The sequence below is a fragment of the Rhinopithecus bieti genome, unplaced genomic scaffold (genome assembly GCF_001698545.2).
Source record: "Rhinopithecus bieti isolate Rb0 unplaced genomic scaffold, ASM169854v2 scaffold_2453, whole genome shotgun sequence".
Taxonomy (NCBI): Eukaryota; Metazoa; Chordata; class Mammalia; order Primates; family Cercopithecidae; genus Rhinopithecus; species Rhinopithecus bieti.
In genome coordinates, this window is record NW_016804447.1 from 5,743,022 (window position 1) to 5,756,454 (window position 13,433).

At 47.7% G+C, this 13,433-nt stretch overlaps 1 protein-coding gene across 1 annotated transcript in view; it reads left to right on the forward strand.

Annotated features, from left to right (window-relative positions):
* The window catches only part of PLXNC1 (plexin C1), a 161,606-nt gene that overhangs the window by 127,745 nt on the left and 20,428 nt on the right, over window positions 1-13,433 (forward strand). Inside the window, exons 22-23 of the mRNA XM_017868395.1 lie at window positions 5,479-5,656; window positions 8,272-8,375. Of these exons, the coding sequence (XP_017723884.1) occupies window positions 5,479-5,656; window positions 8,272-8,375 (282 nt within the window). The remainder of the gene's footprint in view (window positions 1-5,478; window positions 5,657-8,271; window positions 8,376-13,433) is intronic.

The following is a 13,433-nucleotide window of genomic DNA, read 5'->3' on the forward strand; positions in this document are numbered from 1 at the left end:
AATAGGTGCAAAGTAAACAGGCATCAGTAGACGCATCTATCTACCTCAGCATCCACAGAATGAGCTCCGTCAGTTTGGCACATGCAGCTATAAGTAAGAGAAAATTGAACTAAGGATGCCTGAAATAGTAAGAGCATGACTTGCCTCTTAGAGCAGAAAGTCTGGAGGGAAGGAGCTCCAAGCTGGTCCATACACTCCATGGTGTCACAGCTCTGGGTCACTATCTCCCAGTGCCTCCTGGGCCTGCCATCCTAGTCACAAGATGGCTGCCACCACTTCAAGCACTACTCGCCCTTTTGTTTGTATAGAAGACTTCCGACAGGGTGTGGTGGCTCACACCTGTAATCCCAGCACTTTGGGAGGTCAAGGTGGGAGGATCACTTGAGCTCAAGAGTTCAAGACTAGCCTGGGCAACACAGCAAGACCGTGTCTCTAAAAAAAAAAAAAAAAATTAAAAATTAGTCAAGTAGTCTCTGCTACGTGGAAGGCTGAGGTGGGAGGATTGCTTGAGCCTGGGAGGTTGAGGCTGTGGTAAGCCATGATCACACCACTGCGCTTCAGCCTGGGCAACAGAGTGAGACCCTGTCTATTAAAAAAGAGAGAAAACCCTTGCTTTTACGTGTTGGCCAGAGCTGGGTTACATGACCAGCCCTGGTGAAAGAGAAGGGAGTTGCTGCCAATCATGCCTCCCAACCCAGGCTGGACCCACCGCCGTGCAGACCTGGCCTTTGTTAGCAGAGGAGGGATGGCTGTTGGCTGGACAACAAACCGGATCTGCCGCCGCAGCTTACTGATGCTTTCCTGCCAAGGAAATAGGAAGAGGCAGGGCGGTTCCTCTAAACAGAGGGCAGATTTCTGGGGAGGGGACCAGTGTACATTTCACAGCTCTTTAGCCTTTCATGGGTATTTTCTGGGTATTATGCCATCCCATGGATTTGGACCATGCTTACTTTACAAAACATTTCTTGTACTTCGAAAGGCAGGATCACTAAGTATTTAAGAACACGAAGCTAGAGTACCCGGTTCTACCATTTTCTTGCTGGATGACCTTGTGCCATTTAACTTCTCTGTGCCTCAGTTTCTCATCTGCCACAAGGGGATGAGTAAAAGAATCTACCTCACAGGGTTGTTCCTGAGATTTATATATACAAATATATACACGTCATTTAAAACAGTGTCTGGCACCTATAAAGCACTCCTTAATTTGCTATTATTATATGTCATTATTTAGTGATCCTGTCACTCCTTTGAGATAGGAACAATGAGGATTTTAAGGCTCAGCGAAGTTAGACGACTTCCCTACATTCCCTCAGCTGGTGAGCAGCAGAGAATGGGAGGGTCCAGGTGGCCTGGTGCTGGGCCTGGAACTCAGGGCCCTGACCCCTGCTGTCCTCCCTACTCAGAGTCGTCTGTGGACACTCGCTGAGGGTGATAGTCACTGATGGGTGACTGTTGCCCCACAGATGATGCTTTTGTCTCTGAAATTTATTGCGAATTAGCTGAGAACAAGGACCATGTCATAACGTCTCTCTGACATCCCAGCCCTAATACCAAATAGGGCAGGAGAACATGCTGGTTAAATGGGCTTTGGTGGGAGTGTGGGAGCTGGAGAGATGGCACTTCCATCGAGGTATCTCCCGATGGGGTACAGTGGCTGAGGGCAGACGCTGTGATGTCACACTGTCTGACATGGCACAGGCATCTGCTCCCCATCACAGAGCAGAGGCCCACGTGCGCTTTCCCAGCCTGGGGGTGGAGGTGTTAAGAGGCCGACGCCAAGGGCCTTGACTGTACTTGCGCCTTAGGAAACTGCTGTTTGAGCACTAAGTGTTAGCAGCATAAAAAATGAACACAAATCAATTTGTGTCTGAATTTACTCTCAGAATTCCCTGTGGACTCTGTAAAATGCCATTTTATCTCTTTTCCACCCATCTAGCTGTGGAGGCAGTGGCAGATTTACATTATTTTACATCCAGTAAGGGTTTTTTTTTCCTTTTGGTGATGTTTTTAAAAAGAACATTTATTGCCCACAAAAAGGTGTTTTTGTTGAAGACAATAGTGCCCTTTAGGTAGTAATAGAATGCTGTTTCACAAATATTTATAAAACTATTAAACAAGCTGGGATTGCTGAAGCTCTGATTAAAAGGTGCCTCCCATTCATCTTTCTCTTTAGAAACACCTGTGAAGTAGCTTAACTGCAGTTACCCCCACCATGAGAAGATCACCTTGTAGAGAAATAAGGCAAGACCCCAACAAGACCATAGGTGGTGGGACCGGCATTGACCCCTTCACACCCACCCCTCCCACTGGTGTGGGGAATTTAGCTTAGGACATTGCTTACAGCCTGGGCTAAGCCAGGGTTTCTGGAGGGTCAGGAGGGCTCCTGGGCTGTAGGTGGAACCAGGAGGAGGGAGGGAGAATGGGTGGTAAAGCGGGGACGGCATAGCTGAGGGGTTTGTGGCACCAGTTCTGCAGTTAGGCAAATCTGGCTTCAATTCCTGGCTCTGCCACTGGTGAGCTGTTCCTGGAGCAAGTTACTCAGCCCCTCCGTGCCTCAGTTCCCTCACTCTACAACAGGGATGGCAATAATAATACAACCTCCTGCACCAGAATGTTGGGAGGGTTCAGAGAAATAGGCCTTGAAATGTGTTTGGCAGAGCATCTGGTCCCAGAGGCCCCAGGAAACATCTCTAGAAACGGGAGGCGAGGAGAGGGCTTGGGTGTGAGGCCTCACATGTTGGTTCCTTCCAGATACTCTGCCCACCAGCTCCCTGCCTTCTCTCCTGTCTGGTATTTTTTGTTTCTTGTTTGTGAGCAGACAGGCCTTTGAATCCCTTCCTAGTGGGTGGCTGGCCCAGAACACAAAGGTTCTCTGAGAGCAGGCAAGGGAGTGACTCTGTTGTAGGAGGGAAATTCATACAGGCCAGACAGAGATCACCAGCTAACCTCAGAGTTCAGATTCCACCGATTTGGAGTTTTAATCATTTGGTTGAGACCAGAACAAAATTGATTCTTGCATAATTATCAACAGGATTATAAGGGCAAGATTTAGTGGTGTTTGTCTCAGCTCTTTATAAACACCATAAACTGGGTGGCTTATAAATAATAGAAACTTATTTCTCACAGTTCTGGAGGCTGAGAAGTCCAAGATCAAGAGCTGGTGTCCTGTGAGAGCCCCTTTCTCATGATGGTGCCTTCCTGCTGGGTCCTCACATGGCGGAAAGGGCAGGGCAGCTCTCTGGGGCCTCTTTTATAAGGGCACTAATCCCATTTATGAGGACTCTGCCCTCATGATCTAATCCCCTCCAAAGGCCCCACCTCCAAGTACCATCACCTTGGGAGTTAGGATTTCAATACCTGGATTTAGGGGGACATCAATATTCAGACCATAGCAGCATTAAAGGGAAGATACACCCCTGAGAACCTCCCGAAATTTCAGAAGCCCCACATCCACGTCAGTGGTCCGTAAGTCACGGGCTCACATGCCAGACGCTGTTCTAAGAGCTATGCAGTTACTGCTGTTATGCCCTCTTTGCAGATGAGAAAGCAAGATACAGAGAGGTTACCCAGCTGGTTAGGGATGGGCTCAGAGGTCACCCAGCTGGCTTGCGGTGGGCTGGAATGAAAGCCAGGAGTCCACTGGGTTCATTGCTGGCAGCCTCCTTCTTGGAGATACTAAGCGTGGAGTGGGCGTCCTAGCTGTTCAATGTGGGCTGAATCTGTGTGCAAATGAGTGCATACTAATACCAACAATAATAATTGTAACAGGTTTTATTACCGATATTATCATCAAGCCTTTCCCAGCAGCCTGGCCCTGTGCTAAGCCCTTGAATGCATGATCACATTTAATCTCCGTAACAATGCTAGAAGGCTGGTACTGTTATTACACCCATTTTTAAGTTGAGGTAGGCCTGAGGGTTCCCATCTTCCATATTATTTGTGTTTTCATCTCTCCCCTGAGCCCTATGCAAATCAGACATTGCCTCCTCCAGCCTCTGCATATATAACTGGCTGGTGTCCACAGGACTTGGAGCCCCCCTCCCTCTGTCTCTGTATGAGGGAGCATCTTTCTTCTGTCTTCTCCCTTCCTTCTTGCCTGTTAAACTCTCTGCTCCTTAAAACAAAACAAAACAAACAAACAAAAATTCCCATTACTTGATCATTTTACATTCCCTTATTAAGCCAGGTTCAAAACATTAAATAATTGTGCATTTCACACCATACCGAAGCCTTTCTGACTTTGTGATTACCAAGGTGCATTAGAATCTAAACTGCTATGTTATGCTATTTGCAAAATATTCTTAGCTCTTCCCTGAATCAATTCCTGTGAGGGTACGTATCAGGTAAAACTTGGTTGTTTTAGATCTATTTGTTCTTAGACAAAGTAAACTTGGAATTGCTTTTCAGTTCATTTTGAAATATTCCCTAGTTCTGTGTTTTCACATGTGCACAAAGGCCTTACTTCCCCTATTAGTCTGATTCTGAAGTTTTGCTACAGTGGGAGAATGTTAACTGACAAAACGTTAAGTAATAGTGCTGAAATGTAAAGTAATTAATGCAAGAATCATAGTATGGGGTGGGGATCTCAGTGCTTTAATGAGGCCTGGGGAAACCATCTGACTGAGGATGTTGAGAGTAGAGGAGTAGATGAGTATTCCTGTAATTAATGCTGCATATTTAAAAAGTGACCTCTGTGGGCTGGGCACAGTGGCTCACACCTGTAATCCTAGCACTTTGGGAGGCTGAGGTGGCCAGATCACAAGGTCAGGAGTTTGAGACCAGCCTGGCCAACATGGCGAAACCCCATCTCTACTGAAAAAATACAAAAATTAGCCAGGCGTGGTGGCATGTGCCTGTAATCCCAGCTACTTGGGAGGCTGAGGCCGGAGAATTGCTTGAACCCGGGAGGCGGAGGTTGCAGTGAGCCGAGATGGCACTATTGCACTCCAGCCTGGGTGACAGAGCAAGACTCCATCCCAAAAAAAAAAAAAAAGCGATCTCTTTGATGTGGTCAATATGGGGACCTCATAACCTTTCCTGTCACCTAGAACTTCACTTCTGGGACTCTGTGGTCCTGTTAATAAAAAAGATAATCACCAATCTGCCTCATCTACTGTGGAACCCTTCCAATTCTTTTTTTCTTTTTCTTTTGAGGATGAAATTACGAAATACAGAAAATTATCATTTTTAGACTGATTTACTGTGTGGTGTATATATATAGTTATATATATTTTACTCTCAGATATATTTATTCAATGCTTGCTCTATAATGAGAGTTTTAACTTTCTGTTTTCCTTTCCATTATCCCTGAAAAGAATGGATTATGGAGAAAAGATGAAAGTAGTGTAATGCAATACAGTGTTTGCTAATGTGCCATCAGAGGTATTAGTGGGACTTGCCAAGGTTTGTGTCTTTTATGAAATGCCTTTCAGATTGCAATTATCTAATAGACTTGGAAATCTGTTTGTATTCTTGCAGGCATTAAACGTCGTCTTTGAAAAAATCCCGGAAAACGAGAGTGCAGATGTCTGTCGGAATATTTCAGTCAATGTTCTCGACTGTGACACCATAGGCCAAGCCAAAGAAAAGATTTTCCAAGCATTCTTAAGCAAAAATGGTTCTCCTTATGGACTTCAGCTTAATGAAATTGGTCTTGGTAAGGCAGTGCGGGAGCTATGTGGTCCCAGGCCCTGATGAGTCTCCCTCCCTGCCTGCCCTCCCTCCCTACCCCCGCCAGCTTCCGTTCAGTGACACTTACACAGCCAGATTGTTCCTAGAGGGCATGTCTAGGGGCCAAGAGACTGCTTTGCTCTCTCATGGGCATCCTGATTCTTCGAAAGAAGCACAGTTCTTAAAAGATGGCGGGGTTTGTTGTTGTTGTTTTTAAATATTACGTCTGTAAATCAGATTCATGAGATTGCAGACCCTGAGCCCGCACGGAATCACCTTGCATCACGAAGTACAGAAAGGTGTCAACACGGTGCCCTCTGCGTGTGTTGCATTTCACATTGGCATTTGATTTGTTTGTTGTGATACTGAGCGTGTCATTAGTGGGTGGCTCAGACTCTGGGTGTTAACTCCAGCCTGCTAGAAAGGTCATCTTCCTCTGCTAATCGCATCCTGTATTAAGTATATGCTCCGTCCTCCCCCAGTGTGCAGCAGCATCTGCTATGAATTCATTTTCGGGCTCTATTGGTATACTGCAAAGGAGAGCATATGCGTGAGCAAGCTAACAGGGCCCCACTTCACTCAAATGTTCATCAACATTTTAAAGTTGAGCTCCGTGCAGTCCTCCCAGGAGACTGTCGTGGGATTTTATAGCAAATAATGGGACAGAAATGAAGAATAAAATCATGGTGGTGACAGTGTAACGAGGTTCACCTCCCCTTGATATACAGTTATAGGCCTTGACTAAGCAGACAATTAAAATCCTCCCACTCGGCCCTCCCAGTCCAGCCCCCTGCTAAAAGGCCATTGAGAAAGCTTTGAGGCAGGGTCTTGGAAGTTTGAGACCATGCAAATGTGGGGCAACTTGGTGATCTGGCTTTAAAGAAAGTAGGGCTGCTAAGGCACCCCTCTTCTGCTTCCTTCCTTGGGTGACTGTTGAGCCGCTTGAGGACCATTTTAGCTCATTTGGTTAGATACAGGATCAAAGGGGGAGCCCCAGCCAGGAAACCATGACCCCGACCCCAGACCCCCAACTTCCTTGCCCTGAGCATACATCTTGCAAATGTGTGGCTCTCACTACAAAAGACATGGGCATACCCCGCCCAACAGTCTTGGTCCTGCCGCTCATGAGCAGGTAGTAGCATCCTTACTCTTTTCCTGAGTTTGGGTGTCCCTTGCCTCCTAAAGTAGGAAGGCAAGGAGCAGAGCAAACAGCCTGGGGACACAGCCTGTCCGCCGTGTCAGGGTTCTGCATGCCTGCTGATTTCCCAGACTACCTCCAGGGCTGATTTCTGAGGCAAAGCCATCAACTGTATTGAAATCCAACGCCAGGCTGGACGCGGTGGCTCATGCCTGTAATCCCAGCACTTTGAGAGGCCAAGGCAGACAGATCACCTGAAGTCAGGAGTTCAAGACCAGTCTGGCCAACATGGTGAAACCCCGTCTCTACTACAAATACAAAAATTAGCCAGGCATGGTGGTGCACACCTGTAGTCCTAGCTACTCGGGAGGCTGAGGCAGAAGAATTGCTCGAACCCGGGAGGCAGAGGTTGCAGTGAGCCTAGGTTGCGCCACTGTACTCCAGCCTAGGCAATGGAGGGAGACCCTGTCTCCAAAAAAAAAAAAAAAAAAAGAAATCCAACACCAGAAGCAGCTATGCTTGGAGCTCTTACAGCAGAGGCTCAAAAACGCAGATGCCCAAAGGGGCAGAAAATACATAAGGGGTGTCAGCCACCTGGGACTACAGAAAGCAGTGGAGCTTGACTTAATGGGAAAGGACTCGCCATCCAAGGGGACAGTGCCATTTGCTTCAGTGATTGCCATGTGGACCGCAGATTGTGTTGTTAGACTGTTCGATTTTTTTTTTTTTTAAAGAAATCAGATATCCAGTTTTTTATATGCAACTTAAAACTTTTAAAAAAAAATTTATAGAGACGGGTCTCACTATGTTGGCTAGGCTGGTCTTGAACTCCTAGCCTCAATCCCCCTGCCTCAGCCTTCCAAAGTATTGGGATTACAGGCCTGAGCTGCTACATCCAGCCTATGTGCAATCTTTTAATCTTTAAATGTTGGCACTGAGTTGACACTAAAATAATAAACACCATGCAGGTTCCAAAAAAAGAAAAATCACATTTGTGCACCACATTTTGACCTAGGCATAGGTTGGCAGCCTTGGCCAGAGAGTCTGCACCCTGTGGTGCTGGGACGTTCGCACTGATGCCTCCCCCTCTACCCCAAACAGGAGCCTACAGAGATGGTTCGTATCATGCCTCTCTTTGTGAACATGGGCACACAAGTGTGAGCATATACAGATTTGCTTCTGGAATTTTTGTTGAAGAGCTTAGTCCCTCATAGAATGCATTATTTTGTCTTCAGTGGCTTTACTTCCAGGCTTATCAGGGAAAAGGTGGTTTGAAACATCACAGCCCTAAACAAACAAACAAAAAAACAACAGAACTCAGAACTCAGGCTACTAGTCTGGCTGATACATCTCTACACCTTCAAACAAAGATTTACCACTTTATTCAAGTTTTAGTTATCCGTAAATTTGTGAAAGTGGTAGCATTTTAAAACTCTAAAAAGGAACAAAATGCTCTTTTTCAGAGCTTCAAGTGGGCACACGACAGAAAGAACTTCTGGACATCGACAGTTCCTCTGTGATTCTTGAAGATGGAATCACCAAGCTAAACACCATTGGCCACTATGAGGTAACAGCAAGACTTGACCCCCGTGTCTCCTTCCTCATCCCCAATCCTTGTCCCATGAACATTCTTTTAAAACATCTAGGACTCCCACCCATTTCCTGGAATAACTTGCAGATCAGTTGTGTCTGGGTTTGAAGTTTTCTTTTGTTGCTTGTGCAGACAAGCCCATGAAGGGCTCTCACAGTGTACTTGGTGTTCCCTTCTCAGAAGGCTATGATTTTCCTATCTCCTGAACTCTCTCCACCCGGAGGTTCAGCACGTGCCTAGGAAAGCCAGAGAAGAGTTATCCTTTAGCCTCCACTGGGTGCCAAGTGTGCTGATGCTAAACAAAGCCCTGGAAGTCCCAAGCTTCGCCTCCCTCCACAACATTCACAGTAGGCCTTGTAACCTTTTGTGTAGGTCCTTTCTTCCTGAAGAAGTTCTAAATTTCCTGTTTGTTTGCAATATTGAGCAATACTTCCTTTGGCCTCTTAACCCACATACTGGGTGAGTGCCGAGGGCGGTGAGGGGTGCACGTGACTTCTCAGAGATCTGAGTGCCAGAGAAACCTGCACATAATGAGAAAGGAGGCAGGGAAGGTTCCTGAACACACTGGGATACTGGGGTTCACTTGTTTAGCAGTATTATCTGAATCTTTGTTGAATATCCACCCTGTGAAAAGAGCTGGGGCTGCATGGGAGAGGAGCAAAGACCAGGTCCCTGCCCTCACAGAGCCTGCAGCCCTGGGGAAGGGGTGCAGAAAAGGAGGGAGAGACAAGTAAAGAGGCAACACCTTGTGTGTAACAGTGCTATGTGACTTGGAAAATCCAAGAGGCTTCCTGGAGGAGGTTAGGACTGAGCTGAGACCTAAACAATGAGGAGAATTTAGCCAGACTGAGCTAGGGTGCAGGTACATCCAGCAAGGAAGGGAGAGCATGCGTGTTAGACTAGCCAAAACTTGAGAGGGGCAATGGCGAGGGGGAAGGAGGGCAGTGACAGCTGATTATAGTCAGTGCTTATGAAGTACTTATACCACACCAGGTACTATTTCCAGCATGTCCCTGTAATGTAACTGCCCAATGGGTTCATCTTGCCCATTGCCTAGACAGAGCTTATTTATCAAGACAGGAATTGAGATAAAGTAATTCGGCTGTGTGGAAGATGGGAGTTTTATTATTACTCAAATCAGTCTCCCTGAGCGTTCAGGGATCAGAGTTTTTAAGGACAACTTGGTGGGTTGGGGGAAGCCAGTGAGCCAGGAGTGCTGACTGGTCAGGTCAGAGATGAAATCATAGGGAGTCAACGCTGTCTTCTTGTGCTGAGTCAGTTCCTGGGGTGGGGGCCACAAGATCAGATGAGCCAGTTTATTGATCTGGGTGTTACCAGCTGAGCCATCAAGAGCAGGTTCTGGGCCAGGCATGGTGGCCCACGCCTATAATCCCAGCACTTTGAGAGGCCAAGGTGGGCAGATCACTTGAGGTCAGGAGTTTGAGATAAGCCTGGCCAACATGGTAAAACCCTATTTCTAAAATTACAAAAAATTAGCCGGGCATGGTGGTGCACGCCTGTAATCCCAGGTACTTGGGAGGCTGAGGCAGGAGAATTGTTGAACCTGGGAGGCGGAGGTTGCAGTGAGCTGAGAGGGTGCCGCGGCACTCCAGCCTGTGCGACAGAGCAAGCAAGACTCCATGTCAAAAAAAAAAAAAAAAAAGCAGGGTCTGCAAAATATCTCAAGCACTGGTCTTAGGTTTTACAATAGTGATTTTATCCCCAGGAGCAATCTGGGGAGAGTCAGAATCTTATAGCCTCCAGCTGCATGATTCCTAAACCATAATCCCAATCTTGTGGCTAATTTGTTAGTCCTATGAAGGCAGTCTAATCCCCAGGCAAGGAGAAGGTTTTGGAAAAGGGCTGTCATTGTCTTTGTGTTAAACTATAAGTTCCTCCCAAAGTTCAGTCTACACCCAGGGATAAGCAAGGGCAGCTTGGAGGTTAGACGCAAGATGGAGTTGGTTAGGTCAAATCTCTTCACTGTCTTCTAACACATCTGCTTCACTGTCTTGTAACAGTGAACGGCATCTGAAAGGTGTTTTTCAGATGCCGTTCACTGTTCACCTTTCAGATGTCTTTCAATGTTATAGTCTTGCAATGGCGGTTTCAGTATTTCGCCCCATTCTATCCTATAACAGTCCTATGAGTCCTATTATTAACCCCACTTTATAGATGGGTACAGTGAGGCTCGGAGAGGTCTGGTAACAGCTAGTCAGTGGCAGGGCCAGATTCGGGCCTGGATAGTTGGCTGTAGGGTCTGTGGCTAAACCAGTCTGTGTTGCGGCCTCTTACAAGATGTAGGGGCAGGGAGGCAAGCAGGGAAGATGCAGATCACACAGGTGGGAGCAGCCTCTTCAAGAGTTCTGAGTCTTAGCCCAAGAACAGTGCGAAGCCATGGGAGGTCCTGAAGCAGGGAGGTTAGTGTTTCAGAAAATGATTGGGGCTGTGTGTGAGATGTAGATAGAAGGGGTGCAAACCTGGAAATAGGGAGCCCCATTAGAAGCTGTGGATTTCTGGTGGGGATTGGTGCTGTCCAGCAATAATGCAGTGGCTCTGGACAGACACAGACACACAAATGGAATCGGATGCTCAGGAGGAGGACACCACAGTCACGTGGATGGTAGGGATAGTAGGACGAGGGTGCGTGGGGCCAAGGACGTCAGCTGGGGATGACTGTGCACATGCCTGGAGGCAGGTGCTTTCCTAGAGATGGAGAAGACAGGAGGAGCAGCAGCTTCCCAACACACTGGGAGAATAGGCACCCCCCGTTTTTCACAGCTGTACAGTCCCAGGGAGACAGGTCTGCACCAGGAAGGACCTAGGACTCTGCCAGGTTCTCCCCTCGCCCAGGAAGGAGAGAGACTCTTCCTGAGCAGAGCTTCTTAGACAATGGCCAGGGATAGAGAACACCCATCCTTGGGCTTTTTGGCTGAGTGGGTCACCCAGTTTGGAAGTGGTTATGTTGGGTGATGACTAAGGAGGTGCTGCCCCTGCAGCATTGCTAGAGGGAGTCTAGCAGAGAAAGTCGCAGGCTAGCAACCTGCCCCTGTGCTCACTCTCCTATAGCTCAGACTTGCCAACCCTGGAATCATCTTGCCAAGAGCAGTTGTTCTTAGCTTTTGGAAGTCATAAAACTCCCCAGGGAGTTTTCTAAAAGTGTGTATTTTGGGGCTCAGGAATAAGGGGCATCTTTGGCTGTGTTTGGAAAAACACAGACCCAGAGGGAAGGTAATGGCCAGGAGGAGGTCAGAGTCGAGGTGCTGCCCTGCTGGGTGGAAGTGCTTATCATGGCATCAGTTCAGGGTTCCAGACCTGCAGGCCAGCACCTCTCCCTGTGTCTGGGTGGCAGGCTTGTCTTGGCGAGTTTGGAGGGGACACGGCCTCCAAGGCCCTCCTCTGGTGCTGCTGACTGGAGTTCTTGGCTTGCTCAGCTGTGCCTCCCGCCAGGCCTCTCAGCATCCCTCAGCCACCGTGGGGCATGGGGTGGGCCGCAGAGGCAGGGGATGGGGCTACTCACTGCCATTAATAGGAGGAGGCAGGACAAGTCTCTCCAGCAGGGAGAATGAAGAACCAGCACAGCTGTCTGCAAAGCAAGGGGGAAAGCCTGTCAGGAGAGATAGAACATCGGTCTTCACTGCAGACATCGGCCGTGCTAGACACCTATCTGCTTAAGGATGATAATGAAATTAATCCAGCCTGTAGTCACTTCCCGTCCAAATGATTTATTGGCCTCATACCCCAGTGTTGCTGCATGGTGGTAATAAATGACAGGCCTAGGACATGAGGGCTTAAAGGATTCTCCTTATGTTTAAAAAGCTAAGCCATAAGGCAAATAAACCAGAGAGCCTGAAGGAAATGGGAGGTCACTGGGCTCTGTGTTCTCTATGCCTGGACCACTTCAAAAGCCCCGTTTTTTAAAGCCTGCTTGGAGAAAATCATCCCCCACCACCCTCAGCCACCTACATCTATACTTGATTAAGCAGCGCCTCCGCAGACTCAAAATTTGGGAGTAATTTGACAGGGCTGGGCTGAAGTTTGCTTTTACCCTTTCGTTAAAGAAAAAATTTTCTCTTGAGCACTAGCATTTCCCTCCAAAGAGACAAGATGCTAATTATCACTAAAGTACCCTAGTTTGAGTCACTGTATGTGCTTAAAAGCAAAAAAAAAAAAATTTTTTTCATTTAAAAATAGGGTCTAATTCAGAGTTTTAAGTAAATCAGACTCGCCTCCCTCCAATTAGTCCAAATTAGTTTTCAAGTTAATCTGTAGTGACGGCCAGTTCCTCCTATCTAAACAAAGTCCCTGCTGTTGGAGAGCCAGCCTGTTTCTTCTTTCCTTGTCTGTCCTTAGGGCAAACACAGTGTAGCTGGTCTCCTCTGAATGATTTACTCTCAGCACATTTGAAGAACAGGTTTCTAGAGGGGATCTGAGGGCATGACAAAAATACAGCATCTCATGGACTAGATGCAGCCCCCAGAGCCCCACATTGCTGGCAGGGCCCTGTCACCTACTGGCTGACACCCTTGGCAACCCCCAGCACTGTGGAATTGCTTTCCGTGACGATAACCATGGCAGCCAGTGCCTGGCACTGCTCACGCGTATTAGCTCAATTAATGTCCACAAAAACCCTGGGAGGCAGGTGCTTTCCTTACTCCCATTTTCCATCTGATGAACACAGAGGAGGATGCATTTCTGCTCGTGTCATTCTGTCATGTGCAGACAAAGGGTTAAGCGTGTCTTCACACATGAAGCCAGAGGAGTCTTTCTCCCCTATAATTAAACCCTCCCAGCGCGCTTCCTTAACTGGATGTCATTCTGTGTGCGTTGACTATGAAGGGGACTGTGCTTTGGTCTGGTGCCAACAGGGTCTGGGGCACGTGCACCTGCATGTTCAGGGAGTGGGGCATGCTCGTCCCCTGTGACTGTGGCAGGGTGGTTTCTCTGGGGTCCAGCCTTCTTTATCTCACTCGCACCCTGCTGTGACCTTTGGGCCGAGTTATCGCACCTGCACCCTGCTGTGGAGTAGTGGCG